The sequence below is a fragment of the Phascolarctos cinereus genome, unplaced genomic scaffold (assembly GCF_003287225.1).
Source record: "Phascolarctos cinereus isolate Bilbo 61053 unplaced genomic scaffold, phaCin_HiC Scaffold_726;HRSCAF=1367, whole genome shotgun sequence".
In the NCBI taxonomy this organism is placed as follows: Eukaryota; Metazoa; Chordata; class Mammalia; order Diprotodontia; family Phascolarctidae; genus Phascolarctos; species Phascolarctos cinereus.
In genome coordinates, this window is record NW_027556098.1 from 408,559,576 (window position 1) to 408,582,516 (window position 22,941).

At 49.3% G+C, this 22,941-nt stretch overlaps 2 protein-coding genes across 2 annotated transcripts; both read left to right on the top strand.

Moving 5' to 3' along the window:
- Positions 1 to 1,461: 1,461 nt before the first annotated feature.
- WDR87 (WD repeat domain 87) lies at positions 1,462 to 21,415 on the top strand. Its single transcript, XM_078146239.1, has 6 exons — positions 1,462 to 1,575; positions 6,688 to 6,867; positions 8,396 to 11,268; positions 12,014 to 12,322; positions 14,431 to 14,489; positions 18,135 to 21,415. Exons 1-6 carry the CDS (start codon positions 1,498 to 1,500, stop codon positions 21,413 to 21,415), a joined length of 6,780 nt encoding a protein of 2,259 aa, XP_078002365.1. The 5' UTR covers positions 1,462 to 1,497.
- On the top strand, positions 21,370 to 22,263 carry LOC144454248 (uncharacterized). Its single transcript, XM_078145816.1, has one exon. The coding sequence runs from the start codon at positions 21,433 to 21,435 to the stop codon at positions 22,228 to 22,230; it is 798 nt and encodes a 265-aa protein (XP_078001942.1). The 5' UTR covers positions 21,370 to 21,432; the 3' UTR covers positions 22,231 to 22,263.
- The last annotated feature ends 678 nt before the right edge of the window (positions 22,264 to 22,941 follow it).

A 22,941-nucleotide genomic window follows, 5' to 3' on the forward strand; every position in this document is an offset into this window, starting at 1 on the left:
AAAAAAAGAAAGAAGAAAACTAAATTACTAGTATCAAGAATGAAAAGGGCGAAGTTACCACCAAGGAAGAGGAAATTAAAACAATAATTAGGAATTATTTTGCCCAACTATATTTGCCAACAAATTTCACAAATACTTGAACCCTGTTATTGGATTACCACTGAGCCGTCTCTTCTCCAGGCTAAACATGTCCAGAATCACACACTATGTGATTGGGAATCGATCTACTCCAACCCATGAGCAAAGGAATCGGTCAGTCCAACTTTTCTTAAGTGCCTGCTATGTGTCTAACTATAATGTATCAGCCTTTGCTGGAAGTTTCCTAGTTCTTTCAAACAACCTTTGTATAAGGATATGGCCCCCAAGCAGCACAGAACACTAGACCTGGGCTCAGATCCAGGACCTCTGATGTTTACCTGGGTGACCCTGGGCCTCAGTTTCCTCATCCGTACAATGACCGAGTTCAACTCATTGGCCCCAAGAACCCTTACAGCTAATCTCACGATCGTCTCATCAGCAACCTGGTCGCCCTCCTCTGGGACCCTCTCAGCCTCTCAGTGTCCAGATGTGGTCAGACCAGAGAAGAGGACAAAGGTGTCAGTGAACATCCTTATTCACATCAACCCTGTGAGGTCAGCACAAATATCACCATTCCCATCTGACAGAGAAGGAAATGAGGCCCTTAGACTGGGGAAAAGGGAAAAGGCAATTTGCCCAGGAGTGACCCAGGCTAGAAAGCGTAAGAGCTGGGAGGCCAGCGTTCTTTCTATGGCCTGTGAGTCAAGGCAAGGATAGCTTCCTGGACTGGCCTGGAGGTGCTGACCCTTACCCAGGCTGGCTGGAGGCCAAAGGCTCCATCTATGACACACAGGGTTCTAGGCATGTGAGCTCACAGAGAACAAAGACAAAGGCTAACAAAGGCTGGGAACCCAGAGGTCTGGGTCTCAAAGCTGCAGACATGGCATCATAACCTTTCAGACCTGTGGATCAGAAGAGGTGGGGGAGACTCGAGAGGCCATTGCTTACCACGCCCCAGTCTTTTATCCTCGGAGTACTCTTGGCTGTCCACTGTGAGTCATTAACCCCACAAAGCCCTGAATCACATAAAGGACTTCCTTCCCAACATTCCCTCCACCATCTCCCACACTGCATGGCCAAGCCTCAAGTTCCCTTTGAGGGAAGCAAGGTGGCACAGTGGTGAGAGAATTTGACTTTGGAGATAGAGAACTCGAGTTCGAATCCCAACTCTATCTCAAGGCAGCTAAGTGGTACAGTGGGTAGAAGGCTGGGTGTAGCATCAGAAAGACCTGAGTTCAAATCCAACCTTCAGATGCCTACATGACTCACTTCACTTCTCTGGGATTCAGTTTCCCTGCCTGTCAAATAAGGGTATGAGACTCAATGAGCTCTGAGGTCCCCCTAAATCTAGTTCCTTATGAAACTAAACTCCCCTAGGTACTATAGTCAGAGACATCTGGAGAAGACAAAGAAAATACCATGGACATACACAACAGAATCATTCCTGATGTGAAAACCCTGAGAAGTATTATAAATGAGAAACGGGAAATGGAAGAGGTAACACGGCGAATCTAATATAATTCAATCTAATAAGCATACACATAAAGCCTTGCACTTGGGGTCAAAAAGTGTCAGTTGTGTGGGGCAGCTAGGTGGTGCAGTGTATAGAACGCTGGCCCTGAAGTCAGGAGGACCTGAGTTCAAATCTGACCTCAGACCAAACACTTGATACTTACTAGCTGTGTGACCCTGGGCAAGTCACTTAACCCCAACTGCCTAAAAAAAAAAAAGGTGTCAGCTGTGCCATTAAAGATGGAGGAGTAGTGGCTTGGGAATGGTTCAGATGACAAAGCTATCCTTGAAAGTGAGCACTTCACAGCCCTTTCAGACCAGCCAAGGGCACGGACTGAGTGTGGAGTCACAAGGCTTGGGTTGGAATCCCACTTCTACCACTTACTACTTGGATGAGCTTGGGAAAAATCATTTCATTTTTCTTGGCCTCAGTTTCCCTGTCTGTAAAATGAGAAGTTTAGACCAGCTGGCTTCTGAGATCCCCTCCAGCTCTGAGTCTAGAAGATAAATGGGAAAGAGATAGCCCTGCAAAGCTTCATTCCCCCCCCCACCCCAGACTTCATCTATGGCCTGAGCTGTCATAGAATAAAGGAAGGGAATTCTGGGAGAAGGGCTATTTGGGGGAGAGGAGGCACAAACAAGAAATGGAATTCCCCCAGCACCTGAAGGTTTGCAGAGCACGTTCCATCACAAGAAGTCTGGGATTGTGAGTGCCACTGTTTTACGGATGTATGGAACTGTGACCTGTTCGGGTCACTCAGCTACCAAGTGTCAGAAGAGGGATTCCAGCCCAGGTCTCTCTCCTGACCCTAGGTCCGGGGTCCTTACCACTAATGACATAGCATTTCCACAGTGATTCAAGCTTTGCCAAGTACAGAAGTCTCATTCAATCCTCACGACAGTGCTGTAGGGGCGGTCTGGGGGTTTTTATCTGGGGTTCTTTACTTAGTTTATCCAGACCTGCGATTTCATCAGTAAAGAGAGGGAAGAGAGCCCTGCAGTCACAGGACCTGGGTTCAGACCTTACTTTTGACATTTAGTACCTGCCTGACCTTGGGCAAATCCCTCGCCCTTTCTGGGACTTGTTTTCCTTATCTATAAAGCGAGGAGTTTGGACTGGTCCACCTCCAGTTCTAAACCTCAATCCTAGGTTGCTTAATGTCCCTGTGACTCAGTTTCCTCATCTGTACAATGAGGGAGCTAAATTAGATGGCCAACCTGAGGTCCCTTCCCCGTCTCAATCTAGGTTCCTATGATCTCACTCTGCTCACACTTAGAAACTAGGGAGAACTGAGAGGTCAGGACACTTGCCTCTGGTCTCAAGGTCAGTATGTTTCAGAGCCCTGACTTCAACCGAGGCCATCTTGATTCCCAGGCCAGCTCCTTATCCACGATGCCTTTTGAGTGCTATTATCCCATTTCACAGATGAGAACATTGAGGCTCAGAGGGCTCTGTCCCTGCAGAGAGCTTTGTGTTGGTGAGTTTCTCCTGGAACCCCCATTTTGATGAAGGGCCCAGGCTTTGCCGCCGCGCCTCAGCTGTCTTCTCCTCCCACCCCCAGCTTTTCAGTTCCCTCTTATATTGATCTCTCAGTGGAAACCCCTCAGAGGTAGGCAGAGTCCCTCTTTTTTGCTTGCATTTATACCCCCAATTTTAGCACAGCACTCTGCAGTTAAGTGTTTAAGAGCATTGAGTGAAATCCCATCAGACAGATGGAAAGACTGAGGATTTAAACAAGGAATGGACCAGCCTAGTTATAAAGGAACTATATAGCTGGTGGCTGAGCTGATAGTGGAGCCCCAATCCTCCGGCCCTCAAATCAGGGCTGCCATAGAAACACCATAGTCCATGCTGTGTTGTCTCCCTACCTAAAACTGTCTCCCCCTCTTCAGACCACCATGACACCCTCACCCAAAAGTCTCTCCCCCTCAGCCTGCCATGATGCCAGAAATTCACCCAGGAAAGATTCAGTCCTTCGGACAAAAGCATTATCTACCCTCTGCCAACTTTCATCAGTACTGGTAATAGCAGAACTTATGGGAAGGGTGTTATTATTGATAACGGCCCACATTTCAATATTGGCATGATCACACGCTGAGCACTAAAGGACCCCAGAGGTCATCTGGACCAACCTCTTCATTTGAGAGAGGAGGAGAAGTAAGCCTAGAGATAGGAAACTGCCTGGTCAAGAAAGGAAAATACCAGTCAAAATAACAACAAAAAAAAATTCTCTAGGCCAAAGGGGGAATTAAAAAAGAGGGAGGAGGAAAAAACTGTAATTTAAGAGGATGCTTTTACATAGGTTCCCAAAGTAGGCAGTACTGGGGGGTGCTGGACCTATGGGGGGAGGGGTATGGTAGTAGCCTTGGGTGACACAAAATTTTCAAAAAAAAGAAAAACAGCAACAATAACAACAAATGTTAAAGGGTTAAAGAAAGTAGATTTCCAGAGGGGCACTGAGTCCTTTTTTTTTAAAGGGGGCAGTAGGCCAAATGAGTTTGGGGACCTCTGCTTAGATGATCTCTTAAACAATTAGAGACTGGCTGAACAAATTATGGCACCCCAATGCAATGGAATATTCTTGCAATATAAGAAATTATGAAAGAGATGAAGCAGAGCACAGTAAGCCAGATGAGAACACCATTTTACACAAGGTGAGAAGATAAAAATTAATATTACTTAGAGTTTTTACTGGATTGATTCTACAATGTAATTGATTTTACGCTGCATTGACGTTTATCATTGAGTCTATGTCTGCCTAAAGCCACCTTTCTATGTCCTTGAGTTGAGCTCAGGAATTTAGCTTTCCCTCTGAGTAAAAGTTATAATTAAAAGAAAAAGTATTATCTCTCATACTGGTAGCCCTTGGGATACTTCCAGGACATCTGTCTGTCATCTTTAAGCCCCACAAGTTAACTCGGTACCATCCCCAAAAGATATGTCTTCTGTCCTTGCCCATCCTTATGAAATTTGGGGAGATTTTATCTCTTCCAAGGAGATAGCAAGTCTGGTAGTTTTGCTCCCCTGGCAAGAATTACAAGATTCAAATGGGTCTCATAAAACAATATTCCTTAGTTGTCAGAAAAGGGCATGATTAACCTCACTTGAATGCCAGCCCACCTTTCTGAGTACAACCAATCATAATGTTCCATGCCTTTCCAAGACTCCTTTTTTGTTGTATGTCAATAAAGCGGGTCCTCCCCTTCTCATTGGGGTTGCCGGTTTTACTGAGATTGCCAGTCTGACCCATTTGTTAATAGTTATACACATCAGTGTTAATAAACTAATTTTGCATGGAGTCCTATGCCTCAGTTTAGCTTTATTGATTTTATTTGCTACAGAGGCAAAAATATTGTAAAGACAAACAACTTTGAAAGATTTAAGAATGCTGGGCAGCCACATGGTACAGAGGATAGAGCACTGGCCCTGGAGTCAGGAGGACCTGAGTTCAAATCCAGCCTCAGACACTTGATACTAGCTGTGTGACCCTGGGCAAGTCACTTAACCCCAACTGCCTCACATTTTAAAAAAAAAGTTCAGAAGGAAGAACAGACAAGTAGGACAGTTTTGAAAGTAATATGTAGAATGTGTTATATACTTTTTTTTTTTAAAGCAAGCAATACAAAATGGAGATTCTCAGTTTCATATACAATCCTCTTTGTGTTTTGTGTCAGTAGAAATGCCCTTCTTTTGGTGCTTAAGTTTAGAATAAAAATTAAATTTAAAAGTTTTACATACAAGATAATGGCAAGGGGATGAGGTGTGGGTGGAAGGGAACGAGAGGCACAAGCAGCTGGAAACTCAGCAAAGGCCCCATGAAGATGATGAAGAAACTAGTACTTAAGCTGAATCTGGAAGTAAATTAAGTACTTGCAGAGGTAGAGGTGAGAAGGGGAGTGCATGAGGGGCTGGAAGGTCAAGTTGATGCAAAGGCCCAGAGATGAGAGATTTAAGCAGGGATGTTTGTCTGGACCACAGAGCCTGTGAAGAGAAACAATGTGGGGGCACCTAGGTGGCGCAGGGGATGGGGTACTGGCCCTGGATTCAGGAAGACCTGAGTTCAAATCCAGCCTCAGACACATAACACTTACTAGCTGTGTGACCCTGGGCAAGTCACTTAACCCCATCACCTAGCCAAAAAAAAAAGTAAATAATGTGTAATAAAGCTGGGAAAGGTAGGGTGGGGCCAGGTTGTGAGTAAAGTGCCCGATAGGGCTTGGCCTTTGATCTTAGAAGTAATTGGAAGCCACTGTAGTTTACTGAACAGGAGAGGAAGGTGGGTAGCCCAACTTTCCCCGTCTCCCAGTCTCCCAGGGATCAGAGAAGGGAGGTCCACTCATGGGGATGACTACTTCCCCTCCCTTGAGACTTGGTCTTCATTGTGGTATAGCACCCAGAGGCCTGGATTTGGAGTGAGGGGAACTTGGTTCAAATTCTGCCTCTGACAGTCACTTACCCGTGCGATGTGGGGCAATCCCACCAGCATCGGGGGATAGCGCTTCTGGCTTATACCCCATCATTCATCCAATGCTGTGGGTGTGGGTGGATGAGCGTGCACTGTGACTAGGCTGTCTTTCCATTTGGAGACAAGAGTCCTACCCCATTGGGGCTGAATTTAAAGTGAATCCTGGCTCTGTTCCTCACTATCTGTGACCTTGGGCTAGGTGCTTTACCTTTGGGGCCTCAGTTTCCTCCTCTGTAAAATAAGGGGGAAGACTAGATGACCTTCAAGGTCCCTTCCGGGTCTAGATGTAGGATCTGTGCCGAGTCGAGTAGTCAATGAGCGTTTATTTAAGCACTTTCGGTGTGCCAAGAAGAAAGATGATCCCTACCGGCAAAGAGCAGGGGCATGGTAGAGAAAGCCCAGAGAGGGAGGAGGGCAGCCCAGAGAGGAATGAAGATGTGGCTAGCCTGGGCAACCTCCCTAAAATGAAGTGTGGGAGGAGCCAGCCAATCAGAGAAAGAGGCCACGAGGACCAGTGTAAGAAGTCATTCAGGGGAAAGACGTCTGGCTGCCATATTGACGTGTGCCTGGGCTTGGCAGTGGGGGCCGTGTTGGCCCACGTCCTCATCTCTTTCTCTCTCTCCTCCCCCAGGCCTCCTTCCAGAAAAATGAAAGCATTTTGAACCCCGAGATTGTCTTAAATGACTCTCCCCAGGTGGTGTATGAGGAAAGCTACTCTCTACACAACATTCCCATCATCTGCCATTATGCTCTGGACGCTTACTACTTTGCCTCCCTGTCCTGGGTGCGGGCAGGCAAGAAGGATGTCAAAGTAAGGCTACCCCCTAGAGTAGCCCTGAGTGAGGGTGTGACAATGGGGCTTTTCTCCAGGGTGGAAAATGTAGAGGGTGTTGATAGCACAGTTCCTCCCCTGCTTGCCCTAACCCAAGGTGGCCTCATTCTGGGAGCCCTTCCTCACTTCAGCTGCTTAGAAAATGGGCATGTTATGGCATACTGTACCCCCTCTGGGGTCACGGCCAAGATGAGCCTACAACCCCCTCCCCCAAACACACACACATACACACACATCCTCACTGTTGCTACTTGCCCCTGGCACCACCATTTCTAGTTACAGGCCCACTGAGTGCTTCTCAGTCCTTTCCTTTACCCCTTCTGTACCATCCCCACCAGACTTCCTGTCCCTAGGCACCTACCAAAAAAAGCTTGTTTTCCTTTCTGTCCCCTACCCAGGGCCATATTCTACAGCATCCTGCCCCCACCCATTAGGCTGCCTAGCACACCATCCAAGCTGAGCCTCAGAAGATAAATCGAAAAGAAGATGAGGGGTGCAGGAACAGTCAGCACACTGCTGAGGTAGCCCCGGACTTGGAGAGGAGGTCGCAGAGAGACCCAGAATACCTAGGTTCAGTGACTTACCTTAACCTGTTGTGACTTTACACAAGTCACTCCACGGACGGAGAGCTCAGAGGGGCCTGGCTTCAAACCGTGCCTCTGCCAGTCGTAGATCAAAAGCTAGATGCCCCCATTTCACAGAGAGGAAAACTGAGGCCCAGGGACATCATGTGACTTGCCCATCCTGCCTCTGAAACCCTCCCCAGCCTCCTCTCCACCTCCTGCCTTCCCTGGCTTTCTTCAAGTCCCAGATAAAAGCCATCATCTACAGGAAGCCTTTCCCAGCCTCCCTTCTTAATTTTAGAGCCTTTCTCTTGTTAATTATGTCCAATTTACTCAGTTTATCATTTGTTTGTACACAATCATTTGCACATTGTCTCCCCTATTAGACTGTAAGCTCCTTGAGGGCGGGGATTGTCTTTTGCCTTTCTTTGAATCCCCAGCACTTGGCATAGTGCCTGGCACACAGCAGGCGCTTAATGAATGCTTACTGACTGACTGACTGGCTGATTTCATGTGTGACCTTCAGGAAGTCACTTAACTTCCAGGGGCCTCAGTTTCCTCATCTATAAAATAAAGAAGCTGGGATGACAGGGCTACTGAGGTTCTTTTTGGCTTTATGATCCTGGGAACTCATTGTGTCGGAGGTAGGATTTGTACCCAGATCTTCCCGCTCCCAAGTTCACCATCCTATCTACTACTTCCCCTCTTGGTGTCTCACTTTCCTCCTCTCTAAATGCGAGAATTGGGCCAGGCAAGTCACTTAGCCTCAGTTTACCTCAGTTTTCTCATCTGTAAAATGGGGGAGGTAATAGCAACAGCTCCCTCCCCAACTTGTCATTAGGCTCCAATGAGACAGTATTTGTCAATACACTCAGCATGGTGCCTGGCACGCAGTAGGTGCTTAATAAATGCTTATTTCCTCTCTTTCTTTTGTCCCCTCCTAGTCAGTGCTGTGGGTGTATCCAAAAACAGGCCGTCAGCCGGTGGAGAAGAGAGAGATGCGCAAGCTGGACCGCCTGCCCCCGGTCCAGGCGCTGGTTCACACAGACACTCACCGCGTGCTCGTTGCCTACTGCGGCGACTTGTTTCTACGGGTCTTCGGGGACCACAGCGTGGGCTTCAAGGCGCGCTGCGTGGTCCCGAGCCGCTTCTCCATCAGCTGCCTCGCCTACGCCCCGACGGCCGACGTGCTGCTGTCGGGCATCACGGGGGCCCTGGTCACCTGGATCATCGAGCCAGGGGGGAAGGGTCTGCACATGCTGCAGATGGTCAGCATGTCCGGCAGCGAGCTGGTGCAGGGGATCAGCCTGGACGGGCCGGGGAGTTCCATCCTGGCCATGTGCGAGAGCTTTCTGCGGGTCCTCACGTGGCGCGGCCAGACGCAGCTGGACGAGCTGCAGGCCTTCTCGTCCCCCAACAGCGGGCACTCCCTAATCTGCTGCTGCACCTGCTCCAGCGAGGGCTACCTCTTCGGCGGCAATCAGGCCGGGCAGATCCTCATCTGGAACCTGGACCAGAGAGCCGAGCGGAAGTCCTTTGTCAGCTTCCAAGCGCACTCGGGCCCCGTGGTGCTGGTGCACGACCGCGCCAACCTCCACACGCTGCTGACGGCGGGCGGCGAGGGCCTGCTTAAGGAGTGGCACCTGACGTCGGGCATGCTGCTGCGCCGGCTTCAGCTTTGCGGAGAGGAGCTGCTCCGCATGCAGTTCATCAACCGCAGCACCTTCTTCTGCCACACCCAGCACGCCTTCCTCTTGTTCCACATGTCCTCTTTCTACCAGCTCTTTAACAACTGTGGGGCCAGCCCCCGGCGCTTGGAACGCCTCAGCTGTGGGGAAAACCAGAGCCTCATCTTCTGCCACACCGAGGACGGCCTCTTTCGCTTCCTGTGCCCCGTCACCGGCGAGCTCCTGTTCCTCACCTGGCCCTTCGCAGCCCTGGACAGCGCCGTCACCTCGGCCTACGACCCCCAACAGAGGGAGCTGTTCGTGGCCATGGGGAACGCCAACCTGATCGTTTTCGATACCACCAAGTGCCCGTCTATGCCCAAATACATCCTGCAGGCCTGCGCTGACGCTGAAGATAAAATACAGTGCATGGCCTACGGGCGGCCTCACCTGGGCTGCAGCATAGATGGGTTGATATACTGCGGCCACAAGAGCGGCATCGTGAGTGTGTTGTCCAAGCACGCTTATGCCCGCACTGAGAAATGCATGCATATCGGACCCGTGCTGATCATCTCCACCCTGACTGGGTCCCCGAGCAGCTCCAGGGAGAACACTTTGATATGTTCTTACGGCTTGGACCACTATGTGCACCTGTCAGAGGTCATCTTCAAGGGCTTAAAGGTGAGTCTGTCCGCCTTCACCAGCATCCTGAGCAGCTGCCACATCCACCACCTGATCCTCATGCCCAAGTCTGTGGGCGCCATCACCGATGAGAGTCGCCTTCGGCTTTGGAAGTACTGCGACTTCCTGGTGTCCCCTAAAATGAGCCAAAACTCATCTTTCCGAGAGACTGTGCCCCTGCACAAACGCCCAATTGTTTCCTTTGATATCTGCCTGAGCCTGGAGATCTTCGCCACGGGTGCCAGCGACGGCACTGTGGGCATCTGGGACATGAAAGGCAATTCTGTGGCCAGATTCAACTCCAGCGTGCCCTTCGGCCCGATCTGCTTCGCCAACGAAAGGGGAGATCTGCTCCTCACTTTCAACAGTTGTATCTACCTGGTATCCTGCATGAAGCTGCTCCCTCTTTCCCGGCTCAACTATTTGGCTGGCCTGAACCTGGAGGACGAAGTGAAACAGGTGGCCAAACCATTCTTGCCTAGCTTCTTCTTGTCCTTTGCGACCTTATTCCTGCCTCGCTACGTCTACGTGGGTGAAGGGATGCAGAAACTCCGGGGGTTAGATGCCCTGCCCAACTTGCGGACTATCGCCTTTGACCATACAGTCCCCCACGTGGTGGAAGAGATCGAGGGTCAGGTCGCCTTGAAGGGCAAGTCCCAGAAGGGGAAACGCAAGATTGTCTTCATGTTGGACCAAACCCCAGAGGAACAGAAGCCTCCGCTGTCCATCTTCACCCAAGAGGAGTTAGCACTCTGGGATGGACGGCACCCTATGCGGTTGCTGCAGCGTTTCTTTGGCCAAGGGCGGAAGTGGATCATCGCCCCAGATGGCTACATCCCTAACTCGGTGGTAAGGGCACGCCTCTGGCCCGAGGGAACACCCGTCTTCCTTCAGTGCAGGCTAGGGGACAGCCGGCGAGACCTGAGGTATGACGGATCCAAGTTTAGGTTTTTTGCGACGGAAAGCGTGAACGAAGAAGATGAAGAACTGAGCTTTGAGGCCAACGAGGGACTAGCCCAGCGTGCCATGTCCCCGTCTCAGGAACTCTTCCTGAACCTCAAGGACCGAAGTCGGCAGATGAGCGACCTCTCTATCGACAAAACCATCACGACCCTGCTTGGCATGATGAACAACGCGTTACCCGAGAGATACAGGCAATGTATCAACCTCATGTCGCAGATCTTCGCCAGCTACGATGTGGCGCCGGCGCTGCGCTCAGAAACGGCGCGGCAGCTGCTGAACGACACGTCCCACTCCAAGGCTGAAATCCGGAGGGACGCCTGGGAGGGCCTGGAGCGGCTCGGCCTCATCAGCCACCTCTTTGCCATCCCCCTGATCCGCGGTTTGCTGGATGTGGATGAGAAAGTGCAGGCGAAGGCCTGGGAACTCATAGGCACCCTGACGGGCATCCGTGACAAGACTGCCTTATCGGAGCTGCTCCGGAACCGCGAGACCTTCCGAGGACTACAGTAAGTGACGGGGAATCCAGGGGCTCGGCCTCCTCTGATTTCCTCTTCTTCTTCCTTGGGCCTTTGTTTACTTCTGCCCAGAGAATGACAGTCCCAGAACTGGGTGGGACTTTGTAATTTAAGGCTATCTCATGCGGGAGCCAGAGGGTTAGGGGAGAAAAGTCAGAGGACCTGGGTTGCAGTCTCACCTCTGACACTACCTATGAGACCTTGAGCAAAGTATTTCACTTCACTGGCCTCGGTTTCCTTATCTATATACAAAAAAAAAAAATGGGGGCAGTTAGGTGTCGCAGTGGATAGAGCACTGACTTTTGAGTCAGGAGGACTTGAGTTCAAATCCTGCCTCAGACACATGACACTTCCTAGCTCTGTGACCCTGGGCAAGTCACTTAACCCCAATCGCCTCACCAATAAACGAACAAACAAACAAACAAATAATGGAGTTGGAATAGCAAGTCCTCCGAGGTTCCTTCTAACTGTTGATGAATGATCCTGGAATTGCCCCCAATAACATACCCAGTGGGGGAGTATCTGGCCTCTCCCACCTTCAGTCCATCTCTCAGCCTCTTTCCTTCCCCACTCCATGTGCCCCTGCCCTAATCCCCTTCTCTGCTCTTCCTGAGGCCCTCCTGGTCCTTTCTCCTTCCTGCTCTCTTCCCCTTCCTAGTCCCCTCTCCTCATCCTCCCCAGAGCTCTTCCCTCCCTTAGCACTGGGGCATCACTTCCTCGACTTTGCTCCCCCCAGGCAGGAGAAGATTGGGGATGAGTCCTTGGACCAGTTGCTGGGGATGCGGCTCCATGACCTTCACAACCTAATGGAAATGGTGGAGCACCAGCTGGGCGACGACCTGACCCCTACCAACATTAAAACAAAAATGGACTTATCTTCAGAGCTGTTGCTCCTCACTCAGCACCCAGCCTTCAGGAGTGCCCAGACCACTCCTGATTCAGATGTTCCCAAAAGCCAAAAGAAACAGAAGGATCTCAGCAGAAGGGCAGGTATGGGGCTGGTACAGAGCATTGCTGCAAGGCATTCCCTGGAGTTGAAAGCGGGGTAGCCATCCAGGGAAGGGCTGACCTGAACAGGGAGAAAGGGGTGGAACTTCCTACAGAAAAGGGAGGATCTAACTAAGGGAGGGTCATCCCCGCAACAAAAGCTTCCTGTCTCTGCTGACTACTCCCTCCTACTGTGAACTCAGTATTCTCATCTGTAAAATGGGCATCTACCTCACAAGGCCATACAAATGATTCTTGTTATTACTATTAACAAACCCTCCAGTCCCTCAGCCTCTGAGGCCCCCATGCTCTCTTGCCTCCCCCCTGCTTCTCACTACTCCTTCTCTGGCTCCCTTTCTGGTCCTCCCCCTCTTCTCACTGTAGCCTAGGGCTGACATTTTCCCCCTCTGTAGACTGGTGTTCTCATTCCATCTTGCTTCCATCAAGATAGAGGATGATTCCCAAGTCTCCGTCTCCAGGCCTGACCTCTCACCTGGATTCCCACCTGGAGGATGCTGTGGCCTGAATATCCCAGCATCTCCAATGCAGAGGTCTAATATGATGGAAACAGGCCTCCACCTCTGACTTTGGGCAAATCTGTTCCCCTCAGATTCCTTGTCTGTAGAATGAGAGTTGTCATACACCTGACCACAGATTAGAGCCAGAAAGGACCTGAGAGGGCCTTGTAAGCAGCCCAAGGCAACCAGAAGAGCTAGATTTGGAGTCAAGGTACTGGGAGTTGATTTTCAGCTACGTTGCCTCTGGGACATTAGGATAAGCCATGTCGATCATCTGGGCTTCATGTCATGCAGCCAGTGGTACAGCAGATAGAGGCCCTAGGGTCGGGAAGATCGGAATTCAAATCCAGACTCATGCGCTAACTAGCTGTGATGTTAAGCTTCTGTTTGCCTCAGTTTCCTCATCTGTAAAATGGAGATAACAATAGCACCTCCCTCGCAGGGTCTTTGTGAGGACTAAATGAGATAATATTTATGAAGCGCTGAGCACTGTGCCTTGCACACAGTAGGCACTAAGTAAATGTTTATTCCCTTTCCCGCAAACGTGTGATCTGGGCCAAATTACTTCTCTTTTTTCAGGCCTCAGTTACCTTTTCTGTGAAAAGAGAGGATTGGATTAGATAAGGTTCATTCCAACTATATCCTTACACTGAGCTTTTTTCTTTCCCTGTAACCTACATTTTCCTTTTGACGTCATTATTTCTGTCAGGGGCCCAACCATTCATAAAATCACATATTTGGAGCTAGAAGGGACCTGAGAGGACATTACGTCCACCTTCATCATTTTAGAGACCAGGAAACCAAGGAACAGAGATGGCAAGTGATTTGCCCAGGGTCACACAGCTAAGAAATGCCTGAAGCTGGATTTGAACTCAGAAAGATGAATCTGGCACCCTACGCTCTATGGCACCCCCTAGTGGCCAGTGTATGAATAATCACCAAGAGCAAGATCCTATCACAAACTCAGAGGGATAAGGGAAATACGTGAAAGTCTGAGCAGCTGCCATCAGTAGATGCTTCCAGCCCACCCTCCTGTCACAAAATTGGGCAACTGTACCAAGCAAACTTGCAGGTGAGCAAGCGGAAAGAGGAAGCATCACGGTTAAGATTCAGAGCGAAGAGAGAGAAGGAAAGGGGTCCATGGTGGCTATCGCTACAAGGAACATCCCATCTTGCTGGCAGATGACAGTTATTGGTACATTTCCATAACCAAGTACCTGATGCACCCATTTGTGTAGAGTCACACAAACAGTAAATGGCGAGATTTCAACCCTAGTCTTCCTAACTCCCAGGATAGCTTGTGCTGGGCTGACTTTCATAGGCAAAAGAATCTGTCAGTCAGGAGTTGAACTGCATTTATTAAGCTCTTACAGTGTACCAATCATTGTGCTAAATTCTGGGAACAGCAGAAAGGAAGATGGCTCCTGCCCTCAGGGAGCCCACATCCTAATAGAGAAAGATGACAATAAAAGAAAGAAGAAAAGGGAAGGGGGGTTTGGAGGGCTGCCTGGAGAGGAATTGAGGAGGAGACCTACCATCTAGGGAAAACCGTTGTTTGCCAACTACATATTCAGTGGGCTCACAGCGCATCATTGTAGAAACAAGAAATGGTTACCACGTGGATTACCATTCTAACCGATGCCTTCAGAGTCCAGCCCAGTGATACTGCTCAGGATGTAAAGAGTTATGACCTCTGGGATATTCAAGGTCAGTCTGCCATCCAGCCACCACGCTGAAGAATCTGGTGTCTGATTCCAGAGTCAGTCTAGTTTTAATCACAAAAAGTCCCAACAGAAAAATGACACGATGGAAGGGAATGTTGTTCATTTGTCCAGTTGTGTCTGACTTTTAGTGACCCTGTGGACCATGGCACACCAGGCCCTTCTATCTTCCATTGTCTCCCAAAGGCAGGGAAGGAAATGTAATGGAAGACATTTTTTCCACGTAGTAATGGAAATTCAGTTACCTGACAGCCTCATCTATCTGGAACATAACCAAGAACCACAAAGTAATTTTTTAAGCCTGAACAAACAAAATAAATGTGACTGAAATTCTCAAAACAAAAGATATTTGATGCAATCACTTAGCACATGAAATCTTCATCTATGGGACTTTGTAGCAGCAACACCTGTGGAGACTTAACTGCCCAGTAACAAGAGACACCATGGGGGCAGCTAGGTGGCATAATGGACAGATCACTGGCCCTGGAATTAGGAGGCGCTGAGTTCAAATCTGGCCTCAGACACATAACACTTACTAACTGTGTGACCCTGGGCAAGTCACTTAACCACAATTGCCTAAAAAAAAACCGAACAAAAACAAAACAAACAAACAAACAAAAAACCAAGAGACACCACCAACCCAACAGAGACCTTGGGATATAACTGCTTCTGTATTCATGCAGTGGGCAAGTCTTACGTGCCAATTGGTGGAGAGGGATTCTAGCGTAGCCGCTTGAAGAAAGATTCAGGATTCATCTTGCTAGCTAACCAAGGACTGGGATTCGGGAGGGCCAAAGAAAGGGTTTGGGTCTCGTATTTGCTGAATTGCATGCATGTACTGTTTGCTGTTTCTTTCAAGGCTTTCTGTTTCAAGTACACTTTTCACTCTCATAGCAATATGAGATTATGTGATAACATTCTATCTGTTCTAAAAGGGGAAATGCAACGGATGGGAGCTCAAGACCATTACTGTGAGTAGTTTTGAACCTGAAGCCACAAAGATTCTTGAGGTAGCACTTTAGGTGCCCTGCTATACAGATATCATTTAGACTGGATGGGATAAGACTGCTTACTTTGGAAGGCTATACTTTATTCAAAAGAGCGGTGGTATTGGATATTAAGAAGGCATACTTCTTAATCCAGGAACCAGATGGAGGAAGCATAGAGGCGAACACTGGGGTGAAGATGAATAGAAACAGAATCAATATTGTCATCAAGTTATACTACAGACCACCAGGCCAGAGGAGGAAATTGATGAAAAATTTGAAAAGCATCATAAGCCTCGAACAGAGGTAAGATGTAGCAATAATGAGGGACTTATCCAGGCTTCCTCTGTTGGAACTGTCTCTCTCTGCCAAAAGCAAAGCAACTCAGATCTTTCTGGTTTGCCTTGATGATAACTTCATCCTTCAAAGGGCAGAGGAACCAGTGAAGGGGAAATTCTGTTTTGGCTCTGATTCTCACCAAGAACAAAAGGGGACTATTTAATGGGGTGAAAATAATAAGAATGTTCTAGGGGTGAGAGGAGTATCAGCATCTTTTTCCACTGGACACCATTGACTAAAGCGTCAAATGAAGAGCAGAGCAGGCAAGAGAAAGAAAGAAATACATGAGGCCAACCATGGTCTTTCTGAAGGTGCCCCCAATTGCAGCCACATGTGGAAATATGTTCTGTGCGATTTCAAATATATAGTTGAAATCATATTGTTTGCCTTATTAATAGGTAGGGGAGGAGTGGGCTGGAGGGAGAGAATTTAAAACTCAAAATTTGTCAAAAAAAATAATGTTAAAAAGAAAGAGAAAGAAGAAGGGAGGAAGGAAGGAAAGGAGGAAGGAAGGAAGGAAGGAAAGGAGGAAGGAAAGGAGGAAGGAAGGAAGGAAGGAAGGAAGGAAGGAAGGAAGGAAGGAAGGAAGGAAGGAAGGAAGGAAGGAAGGAAGGAAGGAAAGAAAGAGGGAAGGAAGGAAAGGAGGAAGGAAGGGAGAGAGGGAGGAAGGAAGGAAGGAGGGAAGGAAGGATGGATGAACAGCTTCCCCCCCAAAAAAAAACTCTGGCCAGTTAAGTATGCTAGAATGAAGAGAGTTATCAGTGGTCCACCTTGAGGACTCCCTTCTTTACCACAGATCAGCCCAACCTTTGCTCCTCAGAGGTATGCTAGTAATTTTTGGAAGAAAAATCCTTAGAGATACAACTAAGTATTCCATCCTATTGGGCACACTTGGAGGCTTCTGTCACTTCACTCTATCTGGTAGCTTTCAAAGACTTTTCACATCTGGTCTAAAGCAGGGGTGTTTAACCTTTTTTGTGTTATGGAGCCTTGTGTCAGTCTGGAAGAGCCTGTATAGACTGTTCAGAATAATTTTTTAAAACTAAATTAAACTAAATAATAATAATTAATATATACTGATTATTAATATAATACTCTAGCATCATAATAAATAAAATGTAGGATTAAGAAGGAAACCAATTACATTGAATTAGATGAATGTCAACACATTGGCCTTCTCCCCTAACCTTGCCCACCTATCCACTGGTCCAGGATCTTTCCACAGTCACCGGTGATGTCATGAACAGTCCCCTTTGCCAGGTCCTTCACTCGCCTGGTTGAACTCGTTGACCGCAGCTGAATGGCCTCTGAGCATCTCATTTTCTTTCCCATTCCATTTAATTCAACTCCACAAACATTTATCAAGCCCCTACCAGGTGCAGGGTACTGGGCTAGACTTGGCTTATCCAAAGAAATAGTTGTCTCATTAGAAAGGATATGGACAAGGCAACAGCAGGTATGTAAAAAGGAGTTGGGGAGGATGGGGTAGGAAGCACCTTCGGCTGGGAGAGTTTGAGAGCTGAGCCTCTGAGGCTTTTAAGCGGGGTAGGTGGGGAAGGATTCTAATCCAGACATGGGGAACAGCCTCTACAAAGGTCCAGGGATGGAGGATTAAGGATAAAATGTTGGAGTTGGGAACTAATCAGGGGATCTGTTTGGCAGTCAGAAGAAGGGGGGGGGCCCTTAGTAAGAATCCCAGAACTGAGAGTTAAGGTCAGCAGGGCATGGCCTCTGATCCAGATGGTGGTAAGAAGAAAGTGAAGCCTAGACAGAAGAGGCATTAGCCGTGAGATGGCCACAGAAGAAGAGATAAAGAGACAGAAACATGACTGAACTAATTGTTGTTTCAACTGTATCTGACTCTTCACGACCCCATTTGGGGTTTTCTTGGCAAAACTGAGGCAAACAGGTGCCCAGGGTCACACAGCTAAAGAAGTGTCTGAGGCCATATTTGAAATCAGGAAGATGAGCCCAGCACTCTATGCACCATGGCGCCACCTAGTGGATACAATTGATGCAAGGGAAAGGGGAAGAGTCCAGGAGACTCTATTAACCATTTTGGTTTCATACTTTCCAGTCCAGTAGGGGCTTCCTGATAAGTGTTTGCTCAATGAAGAGGCAATTGAAGGCATCAGTTTCCGTAGCTTTGGGCTTGGAATAGAGGCCAGAGATAGGCTGTGTCTTTGACTCTTGTCCTTTTAGGGGTTCTGCCCAGCTTCCCTTAGAGGGGACAACTTCTCTCATCTGTCACATTGTGTGTGTGTGTGTGTGTGTGTGTGTGTGTGTGTGTTTGTGTTTTCCTGCAGCGAGATTCAAGTCTTTGGGTGCCTTCAAGAGGTCCAGAGCTGAAAGTCAAGATGGCAGAAAACCCATTGAATCCATTAGCTCTGAAAGTACCAAGTCACCATCGAAAGCCACTGAGAGCAAGGTCAGCCTCCCATCAGCCGCGTCAGCCACTCAGTCTCTTCAGAGCAAGACACAAAGACCATCTAGGGAGGACAGCCGGGATTATCCGAGCGAAGAACCCCTTGGTGATTACGTTGATATGAGCCTGAAGGTCATGAGACAAGCTCGCCTCAAGAAGGCCATAGCGGCGTCCAAGGAGACACCCCTGAAGAAGGAGGCCAAAGGGGCTAAGAGGAAGAAGGGTAAAGCCGGTAAGAAGGCAGAGGAAGAAGAGGAGGAGGGACAACATGAAGGAGAGAGAAGAGAATCGGAGAAGGACAAGGAGAAGAGGGATGAAAAAGTGCCCAAGAAGTCTGGCTATCTTGAACAAGGCAAAGACGAAAGCTGGAGGGATGACATCTGCCGGCTAATGAACTTGAGAATTTCGACTTCCCAAAAACAGCTGGTTGAGGATCTGGGTCAAGAGATAGTGGCTGTGGCTGAGGAGATGCTAGAAAAGCCATCCCCCAGCTGGGAACTCTTCCAGGCCATCTGTCCTTTCCTACCACCTTCCGAGGGGGAAGAGGTGGGGGAAACGAAAGAAGAGGAGAAGGAGGAGGAGGAAGAAGAGGAGCATGTGGTCTTAGAGGAAAAGGAAGAGTCAGAGGCTGAGTCAGAGGAGTTGGGTCTTCAAAAGGCCAGAAAAAGGAAAATGTTTTTCTCAGACACTGAAGGCCTTACCTTGCAAGAGGCTAAACTCAGGAGGCAAGAGTGGAAACTGCTTCAGAGGAAGAAGAGACTGGGCAGGGAAGAAGACAATTTGGCCAAGACAAAGGAAGAGCTGGCCAGGAGAGAGGAAGAGCTGGCCAGGAAAGAGAAAGAGCTGACTCAGTTAAAGGTAGAACTGGCCGAGGAAGAGAAAATGTCTTTAAGTGGCAAGGAGGAGGAAGACGAGGCCTTAGAGGGCAAACTCTCACACTTGAGGCTGTTCAAGGATAGCATGCAGAAGTCCAAGGATAAAATGAGGCTGGCCAGGGAGCACAGAACGAGGGCCATTGAAGAGAGGAGACCGGCCAGGGATATGACAAGGGAGAAGGCTCACAGAGCCAGTATCCCAAAGGAAGACCAGTCTCAGGCCCAGGAGAAGAAGACACTGGCTAGGAGGAACAGGGCAGATGCAAAGGAGAAGATGGAAAGGGCCCTAGAGGAAACATTAGAGCTCTGGGAGAGGAAAAGGCAGGCTCAGGAAGAAACAGAACATCTTCTGGAGACGAGGGACTTGCATTCAGTGCCTAAAATAAGTGCGGCAGAGGGGCCGCCTGAGGTGGGGTCATCAGAGGAAAGGCCATCCGAGGAAAGGCCGTCTGAGGAAAGGCCATCCGAGGAAAGGCTGTCTGAGGAAAGGCCATCTGAGGAGGAGCCATCTGAGGATAGACCATCTGAGGAAAGTCCATCTGAGAAGGGGCTGTCTGAGGAAAGGCCATCTGAGGAAAGGCTGTCTGAGGAAAAGCCATCTGAGGAGGGGCTGTCTGAGGAGGGGCCATCTAAGGAAAGTCCATCTGAGAAAAGTCTGTCTGAGCAGGTGCCATCTGAAGAAAGTCTATCTGAGGAGGAACTGTCTGAGGAGGGGCTTTCTGAGGAGGAGTCAACTGAGGAAAGGCTGTCTGAGAAGGTGCTGTCTGAAGAAAGTCCGTCTGCAGAGGGACTGCATGAGGAGGGGCTGCTCCTGGAGCAAAAGGGGATACTGCCAGAGAAAGTGCTGCTTTTGCTTCACAAAAAGGAAATGCTGACATCTGAGCAGATCCAATTAGCCAAGGAGGAAAGGCGGGAAAAGATTCAACTAACACAGATGGAAATTAAGCTCCCCACTGAAGAGAAAACCCTGTTGTTGGAAGAGAAGCAGCTGGCTGCGGAAAAGGCAAAGGTGATCAGGGAAGAGAAGGAGCGTCTGTGGAAGAAGCAAGTGCTATTGAAGGAGGAGATGGAGCTGAGCCCTGATGAAGAGTCCATGGGAGAAGAAAGGCTTCTGTACAAAAAAGAGAAGAGAAGGAACCTCAGGGAAAAGAGGAGGAGACTAGATCAGGAAGAGAAAGAAGTGGCCATGGAGAAACAGGAGCTCTTCATAGAGGGGATTTTGCTGAAGGAAAGGAAGAGGAAGATTAGCCAGGAGATGAAGAAGTTATGGAGGGAAAAGGAGCAGCTCCAAAGGACTTCTTCCCCTGGGGAGGAGAGGGAGTCCTCCAAGGAGACAGGCTCCAGGGAGAAGCAACCGTCCTCAGAAGAAAGTGAACACTGGAGCGAGGATGAATGGAAGAAGGAGTCAGGGCTGGAGCTCGAGGAGGGAGAGCTGAGCAGTGAGCAGATGAGACAGCTTGGGCAGAAGAGATGGAAGCTTCAGAAGAAGCCGGAGCTATCCATCACGCCAAGTGGCATGATGAAAGATGAAGAGTTGGCCAAGTCTGCTGAGGAAAGGTCAGAGATGAGGCGGAGGGTCCGGCAAAGGAGGAGGCAGCTCCGGAAAGAAAGAGAGCTGATGGAGGAGCAGAAGGAGCTGGCCAAGGAGGAGCTCAGGAAGATGGAGAAAGAGGAGCTTCTGAGAGAGGAGGCGATGATGAAGCTGTCTGAAGAGCTTTTCCTCCTGGAGGAGAAGAAAATGGCCCTAAGACAGAAGACTCTGGCTCACCAAGGGAAAAGACTGGTTGATGAAGAGAGGAGGCTGGCCAAGGAGGAGAGCAAACTGGCCCTGTTGGAGAAGAAGATCTACTCCAGGGAGATGAAACTCGCCAACAAGGAATGGCAGGTGGCCATGGCAGAGAGAGCCAAGCTCCAGAAAGAGACTGGCTCTAAGATGACCGAGGAGGAGGAGAAGGAGACTGGGGAGCTGAAGAAGTGGTTGAAATGGCTTCAGAGGAAGCTTCGGCAAATTCAGAATGCAATGAAGTTGAGGAAGAAGGAGAGGGCCAGGGAACACCGGGAACACCCCTTGGAGAAGGGGCCAGAGGAGTTGGAGGAAGAAGAGGAAGAGGAAGAAGAAGATGAGGAGGAGGAGGAAGAGGAGGAGGAAGAAGAGAAAGATATATACGATATCACTGAAATGACTATGGAAGAGAGTCTATTCATCTCAGAGGAAGGCATTTTGGGAAAACCTTCTAGGAAGGCAGTTGAGAAGGGTCCCAAGAAAGCCATGGGGCTAAAGTTCTGAAGCCGATTCCTTTCACCATGGGAGAGAAAGAAGAAAAGTACCAGAAGATCTTCAAGAAACTTGAAGTCCTAACTCCATGGGGAGATGTACAAGATGTTGCCAGTTCATGGGAAAACATTCAGAAGGAACTCTATCTAGCCCGGCACAGACGCATGTTTCAGAAGTTCAGAAAGGAGGTGGCTTTGGAAGCTGGGGCCAGAGGTCAAGAAAAGGGAAGAAGAGAGGCCTTATTGAAGCTCAGAAAACTCAAAGTCCCCTCTTATGCAGCCAAGAAACAGAAGAAGAAGAAGAAGAAGAAGAAGACGACAAAGACAGAGAAGTGGAAGTGGTTTCTGCTGCTGGAGCAGATCATGCTGGGAGAACCCCTGGTGGGGCTGGCTGACCTTGACCTCACTGATGACACCCTGCAGCTCAGCCAGATGGATCGGGCCTGGCTGAAAGCCACCCTGCAGAAGCTCCAGGACCACGAGCCCCTCTCTGGTGACAACTATCAACACCTGTACCAGATGCTGGCCAAGGTCCTCTCAGAGAAGCAAAGGGATTGGCTGCACATGGCAAGCCTGCAGGCCATGACCCTGCCCTGGAGGCAGCTGGCTGACACAGGGCCCACCCTCTCTGAGGAGGAGAGGAAGAAAATCACCATAGGCCCAGGGCGCTTGAAGGTTATCCCTCCCATCCAGAGAGGGGAAGCCAAGCCTCCACTCACAGCCCCACGGAGGACGTCGATGTCTGTCCGGGCCAGTGCTCCAGCCACCTCGTTAGCTCCCGAGGTCTCCACCACCCCCCTCCACCACTACAAACAGCTCAGCCACTAAGGACTCTGAGGACTGGACAAAGAAATTTTCAATGATGTTCAAGGACAAAGAGCCTGTAACTATGTCATCCTTGAGAGATATGCCTCATGATTCTGCCTATGTAGAAAAGTCACCTTTAATCCAGCATCTGAAAAGGGACCTCCAGATTTGGAAAAGGAAGATCAGTTCCCAGAGGAGGCATTCAGGGAAGCGGCCCAAGGGAGCCCCTGGCGTCCTTCCCCAGGGTATACTTCCCTGGAACACCTTTGTTGCTCTCTACCGCGTCCTACTGACCCTCCAGGAGCGGTACGAGCAAGACAACGCCTCCTGGCTGGCCCAGTTCCACCAGCTCCTGGATCTGTACCATCTCAGGTCCACCAGGGTCCACACGCTGTTTAATGAACTCCTGCGGAAAAAGGCCTCCCTGCCACTGGATATATCATACAAGCAGGCCCTCCGCGTGGAAGATGATATACCTGGGGAGCGTCTCCTCTGCCATTTGTACTGTGGGACTCACCGTAAAATCAACCAATCCAAATTCCAGGTGGTCCTGCCCCTGGCTGGGCAGAACCAGGTCCACACGATTCTACCGACAGGCAGCACACCCTACGGGATCATGGAGCTGACCTGGAAGAGCATGACCCATTCTGACCTCTGCCATGCCACAGGGCTTCCCCACATTGACACCACCCCCAAACACTGACCCCGGTTCTGGTGCACCAGCACTTGAGG